Raw genomic sequence first — 27,244 nt, forward strand, 5'->3', positions numbered from 1 at the left:
TGCGTTGCAAATTTGGGGTATTGGCTCCCATCTTATTCCCAAGTTACAGCCTCAAAAAGAGGAAAGCCCTGTATTATCACATTACATAAGATTTTCATTGTCAGAAACACTAGAAAGTATATTACTAGAAAATAAAATAAAGAAAACAAATTTTCTACTTAAACATAATGTCTGAAATGTCTGGTTTAATCAAACACTCTTTGGATAAATCTACAGAAAGATAGTAAATGGCTCTTACTTAGATGCTTGGCACTAATGATAAGGAGTTGCTAGGTCATTAGAGAAGTGTTAGATGGGAGCTACTGTATCATATTTAAACTCCTGAACTGGAGTGCCTCAGCAAGTAAAAGGTGATATGGTAGTTGCTCAGCATACAGAAAGTTGTAAACATTGAGCATGATATTTGAGTTTGCCCTGCCTTTGTCCCCAGCTCCTAGCTAGGACAGTGAATAGACGTGCTTATGTGATTTTGCAAATGGCTTTAATGACTAATTTTATCTGCAGAAAAGAGGAAGAGATTCAAAGTCAATACTATTACAAGTTGAGCTCTGACTGTACTATATTTTAAAGTGATATTAATACCTAAAATAAATTGAAGATGACTGCAATTTAAAGGCAGAAAATGCCATGTAGTGCGGTGTAAGGTTTTTGGTTTTTTAGACATACAGTATCGTATCAATAAGGTCCACACCATCTTTTGGCACAAATCATGGAAACAGGAAGACAGAGTATTGAAACTGAGCCCTAAGCAAAGAATTTATTTCAGCAACTTTTATTTCATGTTTTGAAGGCTTACATGATAACGGATGAGCTAAGCCCAACACAGGAACCTAGAAACTAAATTCTACCTTGCTTAATTCTTTTGTTACACAGACTTTTGTTGAAATGCACAGGTGTAGTACCAGCAGAATTCATATGGGTACTTCCTCTTGGGTTTGAGAAGTAAGTAGCGGTAGATGGTGGCTGAAGGAACTTTCTTTGGCTGGCACCTGAATGCAAACAGTAGATATCTCTACAAGAAATAATATTCACTAACAAGTACTGTGCCATGGCTTTCTGATAATGTTGGAGTGTTTTGATGAGTTGGCTTAGCTTTGTTTGTAATTGATAAGACAGTGCTGCAAGTAACAGTGCCTCAAGGCAGAAAGCCAGATAAATATATTTGTTAATGTAAATATGAATGCAGCTGGTGAAGATGAATTTATAAAACACAGTCCAGACCTACGTCAATAGAAAGTTCTAATTCATCAAGTTGATTCAGTAATAGATAACAATAACTAAAAGGCTGTTGCTTAAAAAAGGCCTGCAGCACGGAAATGTGCCATTAAAAAAACAAAAAAAAAACCCCACACAAACTACCCATGAGTAAAGCTTTGTATGAACTGCTGAAAGTGTTCAATTAAAATGCTGATAAATCTCTAATGGTAATAGTAAAGCAGTTAGTACAATTCTGATAAATATGCTTCTGAGGTATGAAATATACTACTTACCGGTGAGAGGGATTAATCAGCTTTTTTGTTTACAGTAAATAAATAATGAAAAAGAATAAGAAAATTGCTACAATATGACTGTATCAACTGAGCTTTTCCAGTTCTCTATTAGCTCTCAGCCCGAGTAGTCAGTATAGGCAATTATGTATGAGAATATAAAACATATATAATGTCAAAAGGAATGTGTTTTATGGCCAGGAAGTGTTTGATCTGGGCATTAAAGTAAAATTCTGCAGTAGGGAAGCACTTAGTGGCAGCAGGAAGTCCAAGAGTTTGTAGCACAATATAAAGCCAGTTGAGCTGTTTTTAAGGCACTGTAGGGTGGAAACAAGCATTCCCTTTGCTTCATATTAATAAACTATAAATAAGTATGGGCATCCTGAGCAGCCCTGTGGAACATCAAGGAACATTGACTGCATAACACTGGGCTTGAGTGCAATTTTTTGAATAATTGTAGCAAAATGTACAAATGGTCTGAAAAAGAAAAAAAGTATTTGATCATATTTCTTGGAGTCATATGGGTCTCCAGCTGAGAAACCATTTGATCTTTGTTCTCCTCATATTTCTAGCATTATGATTTGTTGCCATAGAGAATACGAGCAATGTAACCGATTCCTGTGGTACTGTTTCTCTGCTGGGACATTTTCTCCATAACATGTTGAATGTATCCCCTGAAATGATTCACAGAAAATGTGGAATGTGTCAACTGTGAGGAAAGATGGCGTAGCCTTTTCATAATGTGCAGAATCCTATCAACGCCAATGGGAACCTGGTAGGCAGAATGGGGAAATTACAACATCCTGTCTAAGGGGCGTACAAAGTGCCAAGCATGTGTTGACTTTGAGCATCCTCTCTCTCTTGTTTTCTTGTGAGAGAGGCAATGTGGCATCTTCATACATTAGTACTTTCCAGATTACCTAAAACCAGATGTACAGATCTGGTGAGTGTAATCAGAGCCACATTTTGCCTGTTTTATGTTTATGCCATACTATTAATAAAAGATTTACAGTCCTCTTCAATTTCCTTGTGCCTAACTTCAGGAAAATGTTGTCAGGGTTATTCTTGTATCTGTTCAAAGGAGTTTATATCCTATAAATATTGTGTCTTCAGTAGTCCTTGCTGTTGCCTCCTAGAGACTTTGCATCCTATGTTCTTATCTTTTGTCGTGGGCCTGCCCTGACAAATGTTCCCCGGGGTGAACACCACTGGTGGGTAGAGGAACAAATGGCTATAGAACAGTTGCTATACTTTGGATGTACTTTGTTTCTACTTACTAAAAAAACTATAGGGTGGGGTGTGACACATTCTAAGGAATCATGTGCATAAAAGAAATGTGCAGACACAGATTGTGCTGGAAAAAGATGCCAGTATTCCTTAAGCCACCTGCTCTGCATAACAGAACAAATATGGAGGAAAAAGAACATTTATTGATTTTTGGCACTGACAGCAGTATTTGGTGAGGGTTTGGGATACCCACAAAAGTAAGCAGAATGTGTGCATTTGCTTAATCCTTTACTTGCAGAAGTGAGAGAGGCCCAACGGGAAAAGCTTTTGTTCTGCCCTCAGTCATGCAGCCAGTGTTACAGGGATTTTAACTGCCATTCTTACAAGTCGGTAGAATTACTGTCCATCTGTGGAAATGGTAATGGTGGAAGGTTTGGGAGCAGGAAATACAGTGGGTTTTTTCCCATGGGAAGGTGTATGAAGCAGCTGCTGTTCTGTAAAGACATGGTCTATAACCGATAACAGCTCTCTTGCAAGACCAGCTTCTGGAGAGGTGATGCTATGAGCAGGTGTCACTGCATGTCGTGCAGTGCTTACATCTAGACTGACATTCCCGACAGACAAATGTGCTCGTGTGAAGAGATATGCAGTTCAGAGATGCCGTGTAATCTGTGATTTGAGAGCTCAAGCTCACCACAGATCCCCCAAACTTCCATTCAGTGTGTATCATTTGACTTCAAAAATATAAACCTCTTGTGCCATGCTCAAACTGGAAAATAGCAGTGCATAGTAAAGCAAAATATTTTTGTGGAAAGAGTATCACCTTTCTGTTGCTTCTAGGAGCAGAAGTGAGAGAGCACAAACTACATAGAGTAAATGCTAGTTATGATGTTTAACAAACTACTGGAAAGTACCTGTGGTAATAAGCTTGGCTTAAGATCTTTTACATAAACTAGAACAGAGAAAGCAAAGCTTTTTTTTTTTTCTTTAAAAAAAAAATGGGAAACTCATCAAACAAATTACTTATTATAAGTGATTTTCCTCCATCTAGTTGTTGCTGTTTATGTTGTAGAAAGACAGATTGAAGAGACAATGAAGAAAAGATGAAAGTGCCTACCTTTCTGTTACTATTTAGTGAACATTTCTAGAATAAGCTCTTTGGAGTGCTGAAGGGAACAACTTTGTGACACAGACCTGCCGGAACTTCTGAACTGAATTTCTGTGTCCTGCCAGTTCCTGGAATAAAACTGTAAACAAAGCAGCAACTACAATGTTTCAGAGTCTATTTCAGATATTGGATATTACAATCCAAAGGAAGGTTTCCTTTGGCTCCTGTGTACATTAGTCACAATTCTGTGTGGGAGAAATATGCAGCTTGTTGTCTTGGAACACAGTTATATAGTTTGTATCATAAAAGCCAGACAGAAATATTCTTTATATGGCATTTAAAATAAAATTTTAAAAAAAAGGTGTGTTAGGGGAAGAAATGTGAGGATTTTTAGTAGGAAGTACTGTAGTCTTATCTAAGCTATATATCTGTATGGCATTAAAAGAGAGATATGAAGAAATCAGAGAATAATCGAGTGATGAAATTGCTAATATTATCATAGAATCATAGCATGCTTTGGGTTGGGAGGACCTTTAGAGGTCATCTAGCCCAACCCCCCAGCAGGGAGCAGGTTGCTCAGAGCCACATCCAACCTGACCTTAGAATAGAATCATAGATTCATTTAGGTTGGAAAAGACCTTTAAGATCATCCAGTCCAACAATTAACCTAATATTACCAAGTCCACACTAAACCAATTAATAACCTTGAATGTTTCTAGCGATGGGGCCTCCACTACCTCTCTGGGCAACCTGTGCCAGTGCTTCACCACCATCACTGTAAAAAATTTCTTCATTATATCCACTCTTAATCTACCCTCCTTTAGTGTAAAACCATTACTCCTTGTCTTGTCACAACAGGCCTTGCTAAAAAGATTCTCCCCACCCTTCCTGTAGGCTCCCTTTAAGTACTGAAAGGCTGCAATAAGGTCTCCCCACAGCCTCCTCTTCTCCAGGCTGAACAACCCCAACTCCCTCAGCCTGGCCTCCTAGGAGAGGTGCTCCAGCCCTCGGATCATTTTTGTGGCCCTCCTCTGGACTCACTCCAACAGGTCCATGTCCTTCTTGTGCTGAGGGCTCCAGAGCTGGACGCAGCACTCCAGGTGAGGTCTCACCAGAGCACAGTAGAGGGGCAGAATCCCCTCCCTCGACCTGCTGGCCACGCTTCTTTTGATGCAGCCCAGGATATGGTTGGCTTTCTGGGCTGCAAGACCACATTGCTGGCTCATGTCCAGCTTTTCATCCCCTAGTACCCCTAAGTCCTTCTCCGCAGGGCTGCTCCCAATCCCTTCACCCCCAGCCTGTACTGATATTGGGGGTTGCCCTGTCCCAGGTGCAGGACCTTGCACTTGACCTTGGTTGAACCTCATGAGGTTCACACAGGCCCACCTCTCCAGCTTGTTCAGGTCCCTCTGGATGACATCTTGTCCTCCTGGTGTGTCAACCGCACCACTCAGCTTGGTGTCATCTGCAAACTTGCTGAGGGTGCACTTGATCTCACTATGTCATTGATGAAGATATTAAACAGCACTGGTCCCAGTATGGACCCCTGAGGGACTCCACTTGTCACTGGTCTCCATGTGGACATTGAGCCATTGACCACTACCCTCTGGATGTGACCATCCAGCCAATTCCTTATCCACTGAACAGTCCACCCATCAAATCCATATGTCCCCAATTTAGAGAGAAGGATGTTGTGGGGGACTGTGTCGAAGGCTTTACAGAAGCCCAAATAGATGGCATCTGTTGCTTTTCCCTTGTCCACTGACACAGTTACTCCTTCATAGAAAGCCACTAGGTTGGTCAGGCAGGACTTGCCCTTGGTGAAGCCATGCTGGCTGTCTTGAATCACCTCCCTGTCTTCCATGTGCTTGAGCATAGCTTCTAGGAGGATCTGTTCCATGGTCTTCCCAGGCACAGAGGTGAGGCTGACAGGTCGGTAGTTCCCAGGGTCCTCCTTTCTTCCCTTTTTAAAAATAGGCATAACATTCCCCTTCCTCCAGTCACCAGGGACTTCACCTGACTGCAATGACTTTTCAAATATCATGGAGAGTGGCTTGGCAATGACATCAGCCAATTCCTTCAGGACTCTGGGATGCATCTCATCGGGTCCCATAGACTTGTGTACATTGAGGTTCTTCAGGTGGTCTCAAACCTGATCTTCCCTTACAGTGGGAGGGGCTTTACCCCCTTGGTCCCCATCTTGCGGTCCATATTCTTGTTAGGTCTTTCAAAAATGTAAAAATAAAGCATGGCAGTAGCAAGCAGTATGCATTAGTTTGGTTACAAACTATTTTCCCTGGAGAGTTCCGGTAGAGATGTAAAGACTGAGTCATCCAGGGGAGCAGGGATGATACTCAATTCTAGCTATGGAATAAACATGCTTCTGTTTCAGGAATTGGGAGTAAATCCTAGTTTAATGAACTGTAAATAACAAAAATTGTAACACCTATTCTTAGACAAAGGAATTTCAAATATGAGTTGACAAATCCAATGTGGTCCAGGAAAATAAAAAATTTTTTTAAAGGGCAAAGTTATTGAAATTGACTTCTTTGATATAAGCCACATCTATTGATCTTTCAACTCAATTCACTTCAATAAACTGTTCATGGACCAGCTTTGAGACAGATCAGTTAATAAAAATAGAATATTAAGGTAAACCCAGCTACTTATAACCAAAGTTATTTCAAAGCTTTTTCTTTGGAAATGCATATTTGACATCATTCTTGTAGTTTACGTGAAGAATTAATGCTTTACGCTCAGCTCTGTTTCCAGAGTTTTCCACCTTTTCTTCCCAATGTGATTGTGTTCACTGTAATCACACAGAAGTGCTTTTATAAACTTCACTAATAATGGCAAAACAAACAAGATGATGGGTTGCAGAAGAAGTGACAGCCTGAAAATTTTCTGCTTTGGATACTTTGTTAATGGCTTCTGCTTTCTTCATAGCTGCATTGTTCGCTTATTTGTAAGGCTGAAGTGAACACTGGGTGTATACAGAGAATAAATATGTGCAAGTGGAAACAAATTAAAAGAAAATAAATATAGCCTATAATTTAAGGGTGTAAAAAAAAAAAAGCAAGGAAACATAAAATAATATATTCCACTCTGGAAGGATTTGCCTTTTTAACCATAAGGTCATATTTATTGTAATGAGTAGAGTAGTGAGATTCAAGCAGTCATTGCAGTTCTGTGTTTCATTGGCTTGGCATTACCATGAGCCTGTTTAACTTCTAAAAGAATTCAGGGGATACTACATCTCTTTACTTTTAAAGGACAAACATGAGCTACAAGCTATCAGCTTCCTTGTCGTTGTGACTTCTGAAGGCTCCGTTCTTGAATGGAAAAGTGGATCATGGAAGCTGGTAATTTACAACTTGTGTTTGTCCTTATGAAGATCTTGTTTGCCCTTCTGTTTAAATAAAATTCTTGTGGTTTAACCCGGCAGGCAGCTAAACTCCACAGAGCCGTTCGCTCACTCTCCCCCTCCCCAGTGAGATGGGGGAGAGAATCAGATAAAAAAAAGGAAAATTTGTGGGCTGAGACAGTTAAATAGGACAGAAAAGGAAGGCAAAATAATAATAACAATAATAATAATAATAATTATAATATACAAAATAAGTGCTGCACAATGCAATTGCTCACCACCTGCTGACTGATACCCAGCCAGTTCCTGAGTGGTGATTGCAGCCCCCCAACCAACCCCCCCCAGTTTACATACTGAGCATGATGCCATGTGGTATGGAATAGCCCTTTGGTCAGTTTGGATCAACTATCTTGGTTGTGCCCTCTCCCAGTTGCTTGTGTACCTGGCAGAGCACGGGAAGCTGAAAAAGTCCTTGACTAGAGTAAGCACTACTTGGCAACAACTAAAACATCAGTGTGTTATCAATGTTATTCTCAGACGAAATCCAAAACACAGCACTATGCCAGCTACTAGGAAGAAAATGAACTCTATCCCAGCCGAAACCAGGACAAAAATACATGTTCACTTAACAAGCATCTTATGTAAGGAAGAGGCTACTTTCCAGTGTGAAGGTGGTCCTTTTAGTTGTTCAATCAAATGGTCTCTAGCTTTACAACATATTATCTGAATTGCATTTACAATCTGTAATTAAACCGTTCTTTCAAATACTTAATAGGCCGCAAATCAAGATAACTAGCATTTTTGCATGTCTTTCAAAACACAACAAACAAGAAAATGTCAAAGCAAATTAGAAGTTAGAGATCAGCATTCCCAGATTTACATAAGCATGCAAGGAGGGAATAGATATGATTTTTTTTTTTTTTTGACTGAGGATACACCAACCTCACTGACATTTGTCCTGCTGAAAAGGAATAGATTTCCTTAAAATTTCTTAGAAATTCAAAAATCCTTTCTAACTTTTGGTTAATTAAGAAAATTAAATTAAGAAAACCTTAAGGAAGCACACCCCATGTATCATATTCCCTAATACAAAAATATGAACAAACAACTGTATGTTTAGGACGTAGAACGCTCTGTGATGACCTGAAATAATAATGTGGTTCTTTCTCAAGTATAATTTCTTGTGCTGTCATTGTCATCTAAATTATCTTTATCCAATCTCTTTCAGGAGCTGGTGGCTGGTCCCCGCTGGACTCAAACGAGCAGCAGTGGCTCCAGGTTGATCTGGGAGACAGAGTGGAGATTGCCGCGGTCGCCACCCAGGGCAGGTACGGGAGCTCAGACTGGGTAACCAGCTATACGTTGATGTTCAGCGACACCGGCCGCAACTGGAAACAGTACCGACAAGATGACACCATCTGGGTAGGTCTGAACTGCAGATGCCTTTGGCCCTAGATCTTTCTGGTTCAGGCTCATTTTGGCATTTGGAGAAACAACTTCCGTTTCACAATCAGAGGAGTGCTGTAGTGGTGAGGGAGCAGAACCGAGTGAGTCTACAGGGTATTTTGATCTAAATGGGTTATGCCACCGACTGTCTGTGTAATACAAGTTTAGGCCCTCAGGACTACATTGTTTTTCAGACTATGAGGATGCTCAGGGCACTCAAAATGACCTGCACGCTTCTGCGTCTTGTTGGCTTTGATTCAGGCACACCAGGGTAAATGGGGCTAATCACCTACATAATTTCTCTAGGAAATACAGACATTAACTCTGTGTCTTATGCACATTTGCTGGCCAGAACAACAGAGCTCATGCTGGGGGAGGTCGGTGGTAAATTGATCCTGAGCTGGAGAAGGCTGGAGCTGCAGTGTGAGTTGTGGGATGATTTTGCAGATACACTGAAAATGCTTAAGTCTTTTCCTAAAATTTTAATGCAGACTTGACACTTGTTGTGTCACAAGTTCAATGTGTGGCCATGCCAGGTGCTGTTGGTAGGACTGCAATGCTACCTCAGGTGTGGATGGAGAAGTTTAAAAGTCTTCTTTCATATGGAAAATGTGAATTGTTAGTGTATTGTTAATGAATGGTAGCATCCTCTCTGCTTCTGAGGACTGATAGCCTTGGTAGCATGGTAGTATGTAGTGGTAAATGAAACATATTCATCATGAAAATAAAAGGGAAGGTTTTAAGTGTGATCAAGTAGACTTCTGGTTTTGTCTTAATTTTTTCTTTGGTTAACATCTCTGTTAAATGCTGTGTCTCAAAAGCAGATTTTGCTTCTGGAACATAATGACTGTGAATGAGGAGGGTTGTGGTGCAGTAGGAAGAGGGGAGAAGGGTTGCTTAATTTTTTCCTGATCATGTTGCAGGCAGTAGAGATGCATGTACAAGGTGGTTAACTTCTGTAGTTTTAAAATCCATTGCATTGCCACTGTCTTTGTTTTATCATAGTTTGATTTAGGGAAAGCTAATGAAATCCTTCTTCCTTTAGAAAGGCAACTTTGGCCCAAAGATGGTCATAAAGTTGTCAAATGTGGCTCTGCATCACCTGTCACTTATAAAGTTATATTAGGCTGGCTTTGCTGCACATACTTGTTTTATTTGGTTGGTTGGTTGGCTGGGTTTTTTTGTAGTTTAAAACCAGTGGAATTTCATTCTGGAATGAATATAGTGATCGTTTAATCTGGCTCTTGACTTCCACCCTTGGAATTTAGAAATTCAGAACTGAGATTACAGACTTGGTGTCATTAAGTGCTTCTTCCCCGAAAATATTATGTGCCTTGTTAAAATTTTATATAAAGACAAATTAGGTTTTTATTACATGTCTAACTTTTCAGTCCTTTCCTTTTTGGAAACCCTTGACCTTTTATTTTCTTTTGTAAAGTTTTCTTCTTAAAGGGAAACTTAAAAAGACAACAGGTAGAATTTACCATGGCAAATCTTCATGCCCTAAGGATCCAGTTTTGTGAGTTTCTGATCTGGCACCTAATATCACACACAAGTATAAGAAGCAGCCTAGGAGGCATTTGACAGTGAATTAGGATTTATGAAGAACCTGAACTCTCTTGTTTTGCTAAGTGATCAGCCATGAAGGTGATTCAGAGCAGGCCCTGACACAAGTGCTAAAGCTTTGGTAGATCTGGAAGTGTGCTTTCTGGAGGGTTAGTTTTTATATGCTTTTAAATGGAAACCATAATAGGCTACAGAGGATAGTTTTGTATATAACTGAGGAAAAATGAAATAGAGTTTGGATGTGGAAAAGATAACTCTGGGTGAAGGATTTGCATATTCTTCCCCTCACACTAGTTTCTACAAGTCACATTGACCATGTGAGCCAGTAACGTAATTTTAATCCAGAAGAATGATTTGCTCCATGTCCCCAGGCAGAGGGTTTGAAGGGATTGTTAGGATGCATCGCCAAACTTTGCTGTTGGAAGAATCTGATAGTGAAAATCTGAAGTGGGCTCATTTGACGTTTCATTAGAGTCTACAGTCCACCTAAACTGGTAAGTCTCATTAATACCTAGGAGCTTGTATGCCTACCCATGGAATTAATGAAGATCAAGAATTACTTCTGTACAATTTTTATTCTAACTAAAGAGAAAGTCGATTCTTTTTTCCTGGCACTTTTGGATTTGTTTCACTGAATTAAATTAGATCTTGAGAGCCATTCAGAGCACAAAGAGGAAAACCAAAGAGGCTTTCAGAATTGTGTATAGAATTATAATTTCAAATTTTGCAGTGTTTCTGTTTTATTGGCAGTAATCCTTTCCTTAGGCTTTTTTCTAACTAAAAAGAAAAACAGAAGTGTGCTGTCCAGCCATGTGTTGAAGGTTTTTCTATAAAAGGCAGACCTTTGGATGAAATGAGGACAAGCACACCATGGTGCTTGTTCTAAACATCTGATTGTTAAATAGCTGTAAGGGAAGTTCTGCATTGCACACCTCTAGGAAAGAACCATTGCTCTCGACTTAGGGGCAGGAAGTGGAGTGCACCGTTTCACAGGGATAGGAAAGCAGCACCCCAGGGTAGCCTCCACTGTCACAATCTGTGACAGTGTACACTGTACCAATCTGTCACAAGATTGGTAGTTTCAACCTTAGGAATCTGTATCCCATTCTTTTTTTGGGGTGGGCAGGGTGGTCTGTCAAAGCAGGATTCAAGGTAGGAGTCTTCTACGTTCAGGGCAAGGTGGCAAGTTACCAGATTACATCTCAACCACAGGGAGTGCAGTGGTTAAAATCTAGGCTATTGAGGAAAATGCACCACTTAGAAATCTCAGATGGTCAGGTGGGAAACACATGCCTCCTGCAGGCTTTAACTTTGAAGCTTTTTTTCCTCTGTCCTTAGGACAGGATTTTAGTACTCTCTATGTCCCTCAGGACTTTGAGCTTTTTAAGATTTCCTTTTTGAATTTTTGTGTATAGCTGGAAGGGCTAGAAGTTTACCTACTTTATTGCTTTTTGTTTCAGAAAGCTGTGCTGTTCCTAACTTAAGAGGCGGTCAACACTGACTTATAACTCAGATGGGGCTGTCAAATCTAAATCTTTATTGCCTGGAGATCATTAGATGACACCTGCTGTATCAATATAAAATATTGGTATGCACTGCATCTGTCAGGTTTGCCGATACATATTCTACTTTAGTAAAACTAGCTGGAAGTTTGTGCTTTGCTGTATGGATATTACTGAATGTCTCACACCAGTTGCTCATTGGTGACAATTTATCATTCATTTGCAGCTGTTGAAAGGGGAGATTATGTATCAGTATAAGGGCTGTAGATAGTCTGGTGAATTTGTTTGTTTTCTGAACGCCATAAAACTATGTGGAGAACCATTTGACAGAATAATGATATACAGAATTGCTGAAGAGTGTAAGAAGTACCTGGGTTTCAAGGCAAGCATTTGATTTCAAGTAGAAATTTGAGGTTTCACTTTGTTTTAATTTGTTTGCATTCCAGCAAAGGAAAACAGGGTCTTGAAATTTCTTCTCCACTATGTCTGTTAAACTAAAACTGGCAGAAATCCTTAATCTCTACTCAGCCCAAGTCAGATTTGAACTGCAGTTGCTCTGAGCCCATCTGCATGACCCAGAGACAAAGTTATGGAGTATACCCATCTGGCTGTACTGGAGGGCTCTCTTGGAGGAGGAGGTACTGGCACAGCCTTTCCCTGCTGCATGTCATGGGCCATCGGCCACATTTGGTGGAGACAGGAGGAAGGCAGCAGCTCCTTTCATAATCTCTAAGTAAGTCTGCCCAGATGAAACTTTTCCTAATCATGTCTTCACAAATATCTGTTGCTCCATATTGTAAGTGGTGCTCCTGAGGAGTTGTTTCCAGCCATCTGGGTACAGGTTTTGTCCACCCTTATGCCATATGTGTCCTTTAGTGCATCTGAGACCTGGGTACATAAATTCTTTATTGGGCTGCCAATAAGACAGATGTTTGCACACCAGCATATATGACATATCACTAGTAAAAATCTCTTTCTCTTTATAGAGATTACAAGGCTTATTATCCTCCTCTCACGGCATGCATACAGCTCCTATCAACTTCACCGTTAATGAGCGCTGCATAGACAGATCACGAGGAGAATCAGAAAACCTCTTACATTTTCACTCAGCCTCTGTTTATGATGTTAGTAAATTCTGCAGCTGGAGTTGAAGACAAGACAGATTAGCCATTTAAAACCAATTTTCCAACGCCATTTGTATTTAAATAATCTTGTTACAAAAGGACTCTGTGGTTCAGAGCAAACTAGACTTATAATTATATTTTCAATATGGATAAATCAGCTGTGTGTGGACACACTAGCTATTGACTGGGAGACATAAAACATAAATCTTATTGCTTGTAACAAGTAAATGATTTTTCAGTGTTTTTAAGTGCTGAATAATTCAGAGTTTACTTTACCTGCATATGCACCACAGCTCAAGTCAGTCCAAATTGTGTGTATATTGCTGGGACAAAAGTGTGGGTTGTGATACAAAGCTATTTCATTTTAGATAGCAATTTTAATGGTATCTATATTGAAAAATACTTCACAAAGCTGTGTCCTGGTTTCAGCTAGCATGGAGTTAATTTTCTTCCTAGTAGCTGGTGTAGTGCTGTGTTTTGGATTTAGTATGAGAATAATGCTGATAACACACTCATGTTTTAGTTGTTGCTAAGTAGTGTTTATACTAGTCAAGGACTTTTCAGCTTCCCATGCTCTACCAGGCGCACAAGAAGCTGGGAGGGAGCATAGCCAGGACAGCTGACAAAGGGCTATTCCATACCATATGATGTCGTACTCAGTATATAAACTGTGGGGAGTTGGCCGGGGGGCAGCAATCGCTGCTTGGGGACTGGCTGGGTGGTGAGCAATTGCATTGTGCATTGTGCTTCACTTGGTTTGTATACTTTATTATTATTATTATTGTTATTATTATTATTATTATTATTTCTTCCTCTGCTGTCCTATTAAACCGCCTTTATCTCAACCCACGGGTTTTACTTTTTTTTTTTTCCCGATTCTCCCCTCTATCCCAACGGGGTTGTGGCAGGGAGGGCGAACAAATGGCTGTGTGGTGCTTAGTTGCCAACTGGGGTTAAACCACAACAGCTGAAACACACAATTATGCAGGAAGACACAAAGGAAAGGGGGTGGAGCAAGTATAGCTGTATGCAGCAAAAGCAGAAAAGAGATGTTCTTTAGACAAAGTTTTGAAAGGAGAAGGAGAAGTTGTGGAAATGGAGATAAAGGGAGACTGCTCCGACAGTGGCAGAGAAGGCTCTTGTTTTAGAGCAATGAATCTGTGCAGGAAGGCAATGAAGGGGAAGAATGGCATAGATAGCAAGGAGATACTTCATACTCTCTGCAAACACATGCACATACTTGCACATATTAAGTAGAAGTTTGGAGTTGACTGTTAGTTGGTGAAACTTCTTACGCATCTACTGTCAACTGCACATGGAAGGGAGAAGATGGCTTTGGGTGGAAGGGGGACTGTAAGCCCTAACCCCAAAGCTAGATCACAAGATAGGAAGTGCATCTCTGGTGTTGGACCATGACACCTGGGTCATGCAAGGTACAGAGCCGACCTTCCCCCATGGAGAAGTGCCACAGTGTCAGTCCCACTTCCTGCAGGTGTGAGGGTGCTGTGCGAGGGCTGGACAGTTGACAGGAGGCTGAGGATGCATTAGGAATATGTAATTCTCAGGGGAACAGGAAAAGTGTTTAATAGAGGTGATAAAGATCCCTTGCATTCCCTTTCCTCAGGAAAACTCCTGCTCGCATGTGTGAGCTTTTGCTGAACCAGAGGCTTTCTAATGAAATCTAGAGGAGGGTCACTCTTAATTGGCTTATAAATCTACAGGAGTGCTGTAAACTTTCCCATTTCCACTCTAGCCGGGTAATGATTGTGGAACTGTTTTGGTGAGTTAATTATCATGAACATAGTTAGAATATTAATCTTCTTGTCAGATTTATAGTTGTGCTAATTTATTCTAAGGCATATTTTAGCTCCTAGTCTAAATGCCCTCCACGCAAGGCCAGAGCAAAATTCTACCTGTAACGATGAGAAGTCCTGTATTGTTTGCTTGGATTAGAGAATGAGTTTCTGCTTGTCTTGTTATAGTGCTTCATGCTGTACTAGCATTCAGTTATATTTAATCTCCTCTATGCACAGTAATTATTGCTAGGCAAATAGGTGTTAAACAGTAACTATCTATGGATTATTTTATTTTCCATCGCCTTCACTCTAAGAAGCAAAGAAGAAAAAAAATCCAATTGCTACTTTCAAGTAGGAATGAAGGAACCAATTCAGTCTTGCTGCAGGGAAGCGAGGGTTTTCAGAGATTTTCATCGCTTTTCCTATAATACCTATGTTATTACAGGTTTTGAAGAGGCAACCATTACCCATTTGTTGTATTTAGGACTGTTCTCATTTAAGACTGCCTGATTCTGAGATGCTGTTTGGATGTTACTAATTTGCTTCTAATTCTGGTTTAGCTTACTGAGCTGGCTGTAAACCTGGCCTCTTGAGCATATTCTCAGGAAATCTGTCTTTCTTGATATCGCCAGGGTAGTTCTCCCATTGGGAGGATAATTCAAAATGTCAGTATATCTGTTTTTGTTAAGTGCACTCTGTATGGATTTATGCCTGAATAGAATGGATATACTTAGATTGCAAATTACCCTTTAGTGTTGACTTCAGTTAGCCTTAAGCTAACTGAATTTTGTATGAATTCTGTGACCTTACAATGTGCTTTTATAGTTGGTTAACTGTAAAGTGATATTAAGGTGGAGTCTAGAGAATTTAATGCTGATATTAACATGATATCCATCAGTAATGTCTTCAGTAATTCTCTGTGCTTGGTGTTTGGCAGCAGTTCACCCTGACCCAGGAAACTGCAAGAAAAGTTGTTATTTGCAGTCTGTGCCATCAATACTGACCTCCCAGTCTTATTCCTTTGCAAGTTGCCTGAAATTTACCTGTTCTGTAACCATTTAGCATAGGAAGGCTGTGAAATGTTCCTTGGCTTCCCATTCCTACATCCCAGATCTTCTGTACAATCTTGTCTCTCCACTGCTTCATGCCACCTATAGGGATTATAGGGTATGACTCCGTAGTGTTGGCCCTAACAGATTGGAGTTGAAAGAGTGGTTGACACGGTTCTGGTTGGTGAAATCTGGCCCTAAAACATATGTGTCTTCCAACCATCTCTGACAGATTTGTCTGCCACAGCCAGAAAGCCATTGTTTTCCCTTGAGAGTAAATGTTAGTGGCAGCATGCTAAGATGACTAATATGGAAAATAGTGGACATTTCCTCTCAGATGGGGGATTTCAGCCAGCAATTCCTTTATATCAGTAGAACAAGTTTCATTATTCTTGTTTGCAAATCGTGTTCTATGGTATGTGAAGCTATAAATAGGTGCCTTTACAAATTATAAATAAATATGGAACAAATAGTGCTTTAATCCATTTGTAGTTTCACCTCTGGTGAGCAAATGACCATTTGCAAATGGACTAAAATGAGAAAGCAGCATAGAGCAAAGAACAAACGGTAAAGCTGTTTTGCTAAAGGAAAATGCATCATTAATTTGTTCGTAGCAAACAATTTACAAAGATTAGCCAAATAAAAACGTCCCAGGGATAAGCACTAAAGCTGATCCGCCCACAGCTGAAAACTATTCTGAAACAATAATAGTTGGATTGACTGCGGTGCTGCAGAGAGAAGTTGCCTGACTCCTCAAATTGCTTCCACAGCTATAGATACTCAACCCAGAAAGAGCCTTTACAGAATGCAATATGCAAATATTTTTCTTCTACAATTTCCCATCGAAGCCTATGCTAATTTCCATAGTCCTTCTGGGTCATATTAATCAGGATTGAGTGGCTTCTGGGGTTGGTAATGAGATCTGGAGTTTTTATCATCTTAAAAAGCCTGTTCAAATTGAATGATTCTAACGCAAACACCTCATTTGTATTGTGTGCTGCTGAGCATCCTGGTAGCAGGCAGATCAATGGCTAAATGCACAAGGAGAAACACTCGACATCCTTGGGAGTTGTTTATGCAGGGTCCTTACTGGGAAGGTGGTGGGAGCCTTTGGGCCATTTGCTCATGGAATACATGGAGAGAGGAAGACGGGGAAAAAAACCAAAACCCCACTGCTAGTCAGCACTGGATATGCTTCCAAAGCTCAGGTCTTAGTGAGTTTCTTTGCAGTTGTTTGGTACATTTTGGAACAACTGAGAATGCCTCTAGCTGTCTTAACATCCAATTCTTTTGGGGAACTGGCTAACAAGAGTACTCTTACTGTGCTATCAGGTACTATAAAATAGGACAGGTGGTTCTGCTGTTGAAAAGTATATCACTTCTACTAATTCACTCTTAGATTAGATTAATCCAAATAAATAACTAGGTTATCAGCTCTGCTGGTTTGACTTGGAGTGTTCAGGTCTTCAGTAACTTCTCTAAGATTGTATCTATTTTGGTCTGAGCCCTTTCTAAACTTTGGGTTATTCCTGTAGCGAGCAGCTCATTAACAGAGCAGAAACCTGTTGCTTGTGACTTCTGGAAATGGCACATAAGAAGAAGAGACAAGCTATAAAACACTGCAAACCACTCTAGGACTGGGATTTTATTAAGATATTAAACACTGATAGAGTATTGGCTTGGCTAAGCAAAGGAGTGTGATGTTATATAGACACCAGGTTTAGTGATGACATGCTAGTAACCTGGTGAATACCTTGGAAGTAGAAAAGGAGAAAGGAGAGAATTACTGTGATACTTGAAATGGACATGAGGATACAGAGGACAGAGAGACAGACAAGGAGGTAGAAAGCTACAGATAATGACCAGAGCTTCAATACTTAAGATGGAAATAAAGACCTTTTTCATTACATTATCAGTCAGCATCAGCAGAAACCAAGGATCTCTTATTTCTTCTTACCCTCTTGTCTCCTTGGTTAGTAGATTTGTATCACACTTTGAGTTAATATACTTGGTGTTTCCTAGCCCCAGGCACTCATCAGCTGCAAAAAGGCCCCTACAAACCACTTCAGAGATACTTTTTTGAAAAAAGGTTGTGTTCACAGAAATTTTTCTTCAACATTAAAATTAGATCTTTGCACAGTGGCAATGCAGGGGTGGGCAGATGGAAAATCAGGTATCGTGCAAGTGCCTGGATGATTTAGAAGGAGGACCCTGATGTATTAAACCCTAAATTTTCTTAGGTTATTTGTCAAAGTTCCCATGTTCTGTAAGTGTCTTCAGTTATGTGGGTATTCTGCCACATTTTTCCTTTATGGACTGATTGAGAACCTATTGCTGTAACTGGGGTTATTCATCTTCAGGGATCCTAGAACCATAAGGATAAAGAAATGTATTGGCTAAAAGTCTACCCCACAATTCTTCCTTGGATGAACACAGGAACCAATTGCTTTTTCACTTTTTCTACTGAACTGACATATAAAGTAGAAACTGATGTTTCTACTAAACTGAGGTGACCTCATTATAGATTAAAAAAGAAATTAAAATAATACAAACAGTAACCAAATTAGAATTGTCTGATACGTAATATTTTCTTGCCTTTGTGTTAACCCAGAAATTCTATAGTGACATCATCTTTACAGTGTTGGAAATATGCTCTTTGCAAGTTTCCCTCCTACCCAACCCCCCGGTAATTTCAGCATAATATGGATTTAATTTTCAGAGGCTGAAAAAAAAGGTTTTTTTTACTTTGTGGAAATAACTTGAAAATTATTTGTTTTCATTCTCATTAAGAAGTTTTATAAGATTATTTTTTTTTTTTTTAACTGCCAATGCCTATAATGGAATATTCCAAGTCTTGAAATAGTGTTTCTCTAATACCTCATATAGACAAAATATAAATATTTAACATATTTTATTAGATATGTTACCTAATTAAGACAGAAAGAATAATTAGTGAGATTATTGATATTTTAAAAAATGAATACAAGTATTATTCTTAGTATGGAGGACCTCTTTTAATACATTGCCTTTCCAAATGTGTGGTGTATATTTTATGTTCTTTCCAAGTTTTATTGCTTGAGAATTTTAAAGGCACTTATATAATAAGTAATATTGAAGATCATTATACCAATTGTACTTTTGATTCTCAAAGCTGTTTCTCAGGGGAATGGGGAAGGATAGAAATCCTTAGCAAATCCCTTGAGGTACAAAAAAAGTAAGAACAAAAATTGGTGTCTGCAGAATAAATAAGCCTGTCCATGTTCCTTTGAAATTTAACTCAACTGTGAAACTTTTTAATATGCATCTGACACTTTTGGGGAGCTGCATACACCTGTTCTGCAGGATTCAGCTTATGTTTGTGGAGTTAGTAATCAAAGATAAAATAAAGTGTGAGCAAACCAAGATAGAGAGTAAATCCTGAAGTAGTATTACTTGAAGAACTTTCATCCTTCAGGGAATAAGTATTCATGAGCTGCAGGTAGAAATGCAGTCCTGGAAACATGATAAAAGGTTCCATATACATACTTTTACAGCTTGGAGGAGAGATGAGATTCGGCTCAAATAAAAACTAGTCAAGCTGTTGTACTCAGAGAATACTTAATGTGAGTCACTTATTTTTATTTTAAATATGCAGACTCCCACATCAGTGATAAGAATTGACAAATCTTCTCTGGAGAACATTTTTGTTTTTCTGAGATGAGGTTTGGTAGACTTTGGAGAATATATGTGGAGTGACTGAGTGTTTTGGAGTATTTCATGTTTAGGTTCAGTTCTCAAAAGTAATGATTTCATTTACAATAGCTTCCATTTGGAAATTACACCTATCTGTTTAAAATACATGTCATGGTTGCCTCAGGAGGGTCTATGTCTTGATAGAATGTCAAGAAAGCATCCAAACTTGTGCCAGTTAATTTAAGATAGCTGATCCAAAAGAACTTTATACCTTCTGTTTGGGAACTGCTTTAAAGACTAAAGCAATTCTGGCGATGCCTAGCAATTCTATACAATCTCTATCAATAAATCCCCACAAAGCCAAGAGGTGCAGGTCCTTTCTGATGGCACTGGGACGATAGCTGATTTTTGCTGATGCCTTCAAATCTTTTCTTTGGCTGATACTGGGGGAGAATTGAGATTCTTGAGATTGTGGGGCGGGAGTTTTGTAGTAGTATAAAAAGAAAACTGCAGTCTGAGTTCTCGATCCAGATTTCTAATTCTATTTTACACTTTGTTGTCATTGGGAGACATTCTGAACATCTAAAGTGTGTCCTACATTGTCCGTGTGAGACCCAACCTCTGTTTTCCTGGTAGTCTCTGGGCACAGATTCTCACACTGCACTATAGAGCTGGTCCACAGTTACTCAGCTCTCCTTATCAACTCCGTCAGATGCAGAACATTTGTATGCCTGTCATAATATATGTGTGCCTGGTGAACAAAATCTTTCCACTAGCAGTATCCATTAATGGTAATACTTGCAAGCCGCATATGCTTGGCAGATGCTTCTTGGTTCTTTGTCGTTTGGACTTCAGTTAATAAACAGGAGAAGCAAAGAAAAAAATACTGAAAAAATACCTCCTGAAAAGCCTTCTGTAGTCTATTGCTCAATAAATAAATACGGATAGAATTTAATCAGGTGAGCAGATACCAAGATTCATCCTCTCTGAAGGATATCTTTCAGATACTGCTTTCTTGCATCAGCTGGTGCTTCAGGGAAAAGATTTGCTCTCCAAGGAAGAGAGCACACTTTAGTATTTTTCCCAAAAAGCAGTCTCTGGAAAAAAACTTATTCTTTAGAAATTTAGGAAAAAATTCCACCTCATGGCTTCTAAGTTGTTTTACAATGGAATCATTGTTCAAGCATCTGTCACAGTGTTCATTACATGTCTTTACAATAGGTAGTTTTCCTTGCTATTAATTTGTGTCCTGGATGCATATATTCAGGCTTTTATGTGCATCCAATATGTGGTCCTTCATAAGCACTCTTTAATCTCTTTAAACTTTGTAATTCCAGCTTGTTTCTTGTTATAAGATTACAAGCACAAATAAAAACATAAATTATTTATGCTGAAGAAGACTTGGAACTAGTATACTGGTTTTCGTAGCCCTTTCTTGGCTTTGTTTTCTCTGGAAGGAAAACCAAAACTCTCTTGCTTTCGGTGTTGAGAACAGTTCTGTAATGTCTGAGCAGAGTTAGATCCTTTCCCGAGTTTCTTAGTCCTTTACGTCAGTGCAGACAGCTGAAGTGTGCAGCTGACTTCTGTAGAGAGCACATTGTGTTAACAAATTACATCCAACAAACCACAACAAAGTTCAGTCAGCCAAAGCAAAAGCTATTCCTGTAGAATGATTTTGAAAATTTCAAGTAGTTGTGATTTGTATAGCAGTCACGTAGTTCATGATTGACACATTTACAGGTAGCAACTTCTTGTTGGCAGTAAACCTCAAGGTTAGGTACTATAGTAAGGAGAAAGCATTCAGATGTGCTCTCCCATCCTGCTATCTGCAGAACCTGTGGGACTCATAAATACGCACAAAGAAAGGGAAAGATAGTCACCCTCAGAGAAACTGATTCTTTGAAATCTGATGGCCATGCAGGTCATGTCTAGTAGCTTCTAGGTGTGCTGCTGAATTTCCTTGTAGAAGATGGGAATTATATCTCCTTTTTAGCAGGGCCACTTTCTGTTACCTCCACTTAATGCAAGTAGTAACTGACTTTGAACAATGTTTTCTAAAATCTGTGAGGTTGTTCAGGTATAAGCAACTACTCATCTGAAATGAGGATTTTAGCCCGTGATCTGGCAAACATATGGGCACTTAACTCATGCATTTACAGTTGCAGAATGAGCCATGAAGCATAACGGTTTAGAAATGAGGAAATCTGAAATGTTGATTCCAAATAACTCTATAATAAAATTTCCAGTGGTGCCAGGATTTCATCCCATACCTGTAATTAGGTACTGAACATTACATATTGTAGAGTAGAGGCTATACAATTATATACTTACCGAACTTAAAAGTTACTTACTTAGTTTTCTCATTTGCTGTAAAGTTTGTTTTCGTTTTTTTTCCCTGGAAGACTGTTTCTCTGCCTCTTTGTTCATCTTGAGGGGCTTTCCTCTCACTTACATTTTGTTGCTGGCCAGAGTCATTAGAAGAAAATGCGTATCTGCAGTCTGATTTTTAAAACAAGCTGCAACAGCACTTTGCCATGAAATAAGGCCTAGACTTCTCACTGTCTTTCACCTAACTTTGTTTCTTCTTTTCCCTCTACTAAGCTGGAAGTCAGCTTTTAGCGCTTAGCCTTAGTATTTGAAGGCTTATAATGGTACCTATGTTTATAATCCATGGACATTATTTGGTTATAGCCTTGTAAAATATGTGTGCTATTTCAGCCTGAGAAATATGTGCATGTGGTAATGCATACATCATTATAAAGGTTAACCGAGATGGTGATCTGCAAGGAATAATCTTATGAAATTACAGATTCACAGATATTTAAGGCAGGTTTGAAGAGTTATTGGCAAGCATGCAGAGCAGTTGTGTGCGTGTGTGTGTGTAAAAATAAATTAAATTCGTAGGACAGCGGAGAAGCAAATCTGTGACAGAGGGAAGGCAGAGTTTCAGGTGGCACTCATCCAGTCATATCTGCAAGAATGCAACGATGATGATTTATAATTACTGTGATGAAAATAATGATGATTCTGCTGCCACATTTTTGCCATAGCCTTGGGAGTATAAGTAATTATGCGATGATCAGTTGATTCTACATATTCACAAATTTAGCTATTTATCATAATTGGTTTAGTCCCTTGGACTTAGTCCAGACTCTTATTTCATACAGTTGGTTGTAAAAGGGAAGTGGAAGGAAGCAAATTTCCTCTAGCTGCATATACCAAATCAAAGTTGGTTCTACACTAACAGAATCCTTATTATCAATTACAATGGTTGTTTATTCTTCCAGATTTAAAAAAACAACAAACAAACAACAATAACAACAAAACAAACCCTCATACAGAAGACACATTTCCTCTTTGGAGGTGCTTCCTCCAGTGGGTATCTAAAAATAAGCCTATTCACACTTCAGAGTACCCCTTGCATAAAAGCTGGGTGTTCAGTAATCAAATTAGACTGAATTTGCGGGCTCCAGTTTTCATGTTTGGTTCCATGCCCATCAAAGCCTTTGCTTTTGGGTGGTCCCCATACCAATATTGTCATTCAAAGAAAACTCTTGTTGATTTCATGGCTTCCAAAGCCCTTGTTAATTATAAAGCAATTTTATCCTAGACAGTGGTTTTGATAGCTTTGTAGCTGCCAGAAAATAATTTGTCCCAACCCCTCCACCCTCCCAAAAAAGACCCTACCAAAAGTGAAAACACCATTGGCTTTGAGGTGTGAAAAGAAAGATGCATGCTAAAAGGTAACTGGTGGATGTCCAGGTATATAGCTAAATTCTTGAATGTTACCACACAATTGCACATTAAATCGTACACCGATTTTGCTACTGTTTTGTGTAACAGTAAAAAGTAGCTAGAACCCTCTTGCTGCCTTCTAGGGACCCTTGCGCATTCAGCCACAAAACTTAATGCAGCATGAAACAGTCCCAGAGGGTTTCTTTGTCTGGGCAGCAGCAGGCACAGTAGTAAACAAAGCATCGCAACACCACAGGTGAAGCAGCGGTGCAGTCAGTCCTATATGTCTAGCAGCCCTAGATTGTGAGCTGTGGCCTGTCTTTTATCAGTTTGTCTTAAACCCCTGATCAGACATGTTTCTTTATCATATGTTAATCACTGTCTTTCTGGCCCAATTACACCTGCTAGATTTGAAGCACATGGTTATATAAATGTATATATATAAATGTACTGTAATTCAGATTTGGCAAATAGGCTGAAGTTTTCCCACATTCTTTATAGCTGGCTAAAGGCTGAAATCCCAGCATTCATATTGCCAAAAATCACACAGATTTTTCATCTCTATGCAGCCATATACTTCCTGCTACCTTGGGCCATTCTTCTAGGTCTTGGTATACCTCCGACCTCCTTCAGGGGTGAAAGCACACCTGATCAACACAAAATGCCTCATGTCCTGAGGTTTTTCCCATGATAAGGTGAGTGGCTTTGGCCCCGAGCTGCATTCAGGTTCCTTGTTGTTTTCTGACCTTCTGGCCCAGTGAGCCAGAATGAAATGGCTCTTTTAGTAGTGGCAAACAACAGGAGAAATGATAGCCTCATAGTGAGGCTTCCTTTAGATGAGATGCAGAGCTAAACCCAGGTCCTTCATTTCCAAATGAGCACAGTTGTTTCATTCCCAAGGTACCTGTTTCTTGTTATGTCATGTTCTTTACTTCTGGCCACTTCCATTTTTGTAACTGACACCAAGGGCACTGCTAGCGTTGGAGAACACAGTGTTTAGTAGGTCCACCTTCAGTAGGTCCAATGTTAGGCAGCAGCAAAATATCTGACTGCATAGACTTGTAGGTCTGGGCATGCAGAGAAACAGAGCTGTAGAAAATTGGGGAGCCTTGATGTCAAATGGTCAAAGAGTTTAGGAATCTCCTGGGTCAATCAGCTGCTTTGCTGAGAGGTTTAGAATCACCATTTTGAACTTCAAATGCTTAAATCTGCTCAAGTCCTCTTGTGACTATTTAGATCAATCTAGTTTTATGGTTACATAAATTTTGGGACAGTGGTAGAAAGGACTCTGTTCTATTGCGAAAGAATTGTAATAAAATGGCAGTAGACTTAGGCAGATCAATATCACTCTTCTGTGCAATTTTTAAAAACCAAAGTTGCAGCAGAAAAGCCAGTTATTGCAGTGCTACTTAATTCATTTAGTAATAGAGTGCATTGATTGATATTGTCATAAATAACAAACCACTTCATCTGTGCCTCCTCACTGCCCTATCACATTATGCATACAGGCTAAGACTAAAAAAATAGCTACAGTACTTCTGAGCCTCAGGCTAACAAGCCTTATTGATCGCACTTGTCATGAGTAATGTAAAGCTAAAAGATAGCAACCCATAGGATTTGTATATAACCATCGTAGGCCAGGTTTGAACCCACCATATTTTCTATGTGGGTAATGCCTGTAGAAGCTATGCTGATGTCTAGGCAGCTGACATGTTTTACTGGAAACCAAGTGCAAACAGAAGACTCATGTTCTGAGCAGTGATTGGCAAAATCAATCTTAATTAGGCTGCAGATATTCAAGGCCACTTCTAAACCTGAGCCTTTTCTTGATCCCCTTTAATTATGTATTCAGATCAAAATGACATCCTGAGCTATTATCCTGCTTGTTAAACCCACTCAGTCACTTGTTGTCTGAGCAAATACATCTACATTTTACTAAGCAGCAGGAATGGTTTCCCCTGTCAGTCTCCTCACTGTGGGAGCTGCAGCTGTGTCCTTCAGTGTCTTGGTTTCCAGAGCTCGCTGCAAAACTTCAGAGTTACTTTGTGCAAGTTCTTTTTGCACTCAGATCATCCTGAACTGTCATTTGGCCTTCTCCTCTGCTGGGTTCCAGAGGCACCTCCTTTCTGGGTGGTAAATCAGAGCATTTTGAAAGTATGTATAAGAGAACAACAAAAAAAAAAGTTTCTTTTGTTTGTTTTTATCTCAAATATGAGCTGCCACTCATGTGACTACTCATTCCCTTGTACTTCCTGGGAAGAGGCAGAGAAGAGCGTGTTAGGGGTGGGAGCTTAGTTGCTTGAGTTTACTGATTAGCAGGGCTGACATTCAGGAGCAAGAGAGGAGCAAAGGGTGCTTAATCAGTGTGCATTTTGTGGCTAATTCAGTGTTGTACACATGATTTTTTCTTTAAAAATGTGCTGCAGACACTGATTTCTTGGGCCTCTGTGGCATGCTGAGGTGTGAGATGGTCAGTGACACTGAACAAAACACCTGAGCTGGCATAAAATCCCCTCAACTTGCATATGGGTGAGATAGCAGGTGGAACGGGAAGGTAACAAATCTGTTAAAACTGTATTTCTAATATATTGATTTTTTTTTTTTTTTTTTTTTAAGAAGGATGAGTAGAATATTGTGAGGCAAGGCACCATATTCCTGGGGCTCACTCAGTAAAAAGGTAAATGATATGTGAAAATGAGAGCTAGAAAAACATGCAAGTGTTAAAATAGGTGCCCAGTGGAGGTTATGCCAATTAAGGTGTTTGCTTCACAGGGAGATTAGCACATTTTAATGTTTATTTAGACCAATGAGTCATCTTCCCTGCTTACAGAGACTGTTTGGCAGAGCTCCTCCTGAGAACCCCTTCCTCTTTCTTCCTCCTTTCATTTCTAATTTTTTCTTTTTCTTCCCCCCCCCCCCCCCCCCCCCCCTTCAGTGTAGCTGTGCTGCTTCTTTATTTAGTCTTTCTTGCAAAGCTTTGCTGGATGTAATTTCCATACACACTATTTGTTGTTTTTATTAACTTTTATAGCACAGGTTTTGCTGCCACTTAGCTACTAAACATTAATTCAGTGTAGACAAAAAAATATACCTTGCTACTTAGTCTAATAAGTAGCAAAGAGAATACTTTGGTGCCAGTCCTGTAAGAAACAGCATGAACTCAAGTTTTCAGGAATAAAAACCAAGAAAAAAAAAATCGCAATTTCATCAAGCTTACTTCTCTGAAAGTCATCGTATCCTAGAGGACATAGTCATGTACCTAGAGAGGAGTTTTTTTCATTTTCCATTGACTTTAGGATACAACTGAAAAATCTAGTCCACTACTGCTCTCAAAAAGAAAGCTGGAAGTAAAGCTTTTATTTGTGTTTTTTATGCTGGACCTTGGGATTCATTCTGTGATCCCAAGGGTCGTTTCCAGGGTTCATTAGTCTTTGTGTGTTGCAATTTTCTACTAATGTTTAAAGCTCTTGTGGGCCTGCTACACAGTGAGAAAAACTTTAGAGAACACTTTGGAAGTACATACAGAATAATGCTATTCATATGCTAATATGCCATAGTTTAGTCTGAATTTGCTTTCTTCAAGCTTTGGTAGTAGCTTGGTTTTTGGTTGCTCCTGGTGACTTTGTCACTATTATGAACTAGTGCCAGAGTTGTCCAATTTTTAAGCCGCTCTCATCATCGAAAACATTTGTACAGGAGTGAGACATACCTGGAATTTCCTTCGGGAAGATCCCGACAAGTGTCCAGGCCACAGTGTCAAAAGCAGAGCCAAAGAGGTAGGACTTAGAGGAAGAAGGGAGCTGTACTCTGGACAATGCAGTGTTGGCTGATGAGAGTACAGGGCCCCAAAGGATTCTATTGTGTGCATGGATGCTTATAAGATCTTTAAAAGTCTATGGTATATTGGTATTAACTTTTCCTCTATTTCATCTTTTGATCAGAGAGAAAAGCTTTATTTAATTTTTTTTTAAAATAGATAATATGGTTGTTTAGTGAGGTTTATGTTTTTGGGCTGCAAACATTGCAGATGAGGTTTTTTTCTCTTTTTTTTTTTTTATTTAAAATTAAAGGGAGAAGAAAAAGCTTTGTTGAGGTGACAAAATGCTAGGGCTACCTAATTGGGAGGATTCTAAGTTACATGCTGCCTCTTAAATTCATTACTGTATTG

The 27,244-nt window shown here is 39.4% G+C and overlaps 1 protein-coding gene across 1 annotated transcript in view; it reads left to right on the forward strand.

The window, feature by feature from the left end:
- The window catches only part of CNTNAP5 (contactin associated protein family member 5), a 227,120-nt gene that overhangs the window by 10,222 nt on the left and 189,654 nt on the right, over positions 1-27,244 (forward strand). Inside the window, exon 3 of the mRNA XM_075710407.1 lies at positions 8,415-8,608. Within this exon, the coding sequence (XP_075566522.1) occupies positions 8,415-8,608 (194 nt within the window). The remainder of the gene's footprint in view (positions 1-8,414; positions 8,609-27,244) is intronic.

The sequence above is a fragment of the Pelecanus crispus genome, chromosome 5 (assembly GCF_030463565.1).
Source record: "Pelecanus crispus isolate bPelCri1 chromosome 5, bPelCri1.pri, whole genome shotgun sequence".
In the NCBI taxonomy this organism is placed as follows: domain Eukaryota; kingdom Metazoa; phylum Chordata; class Aves; order Pelecaniformes; family Pelecanidae; genus Pelecanus; species Pelecanus crispus.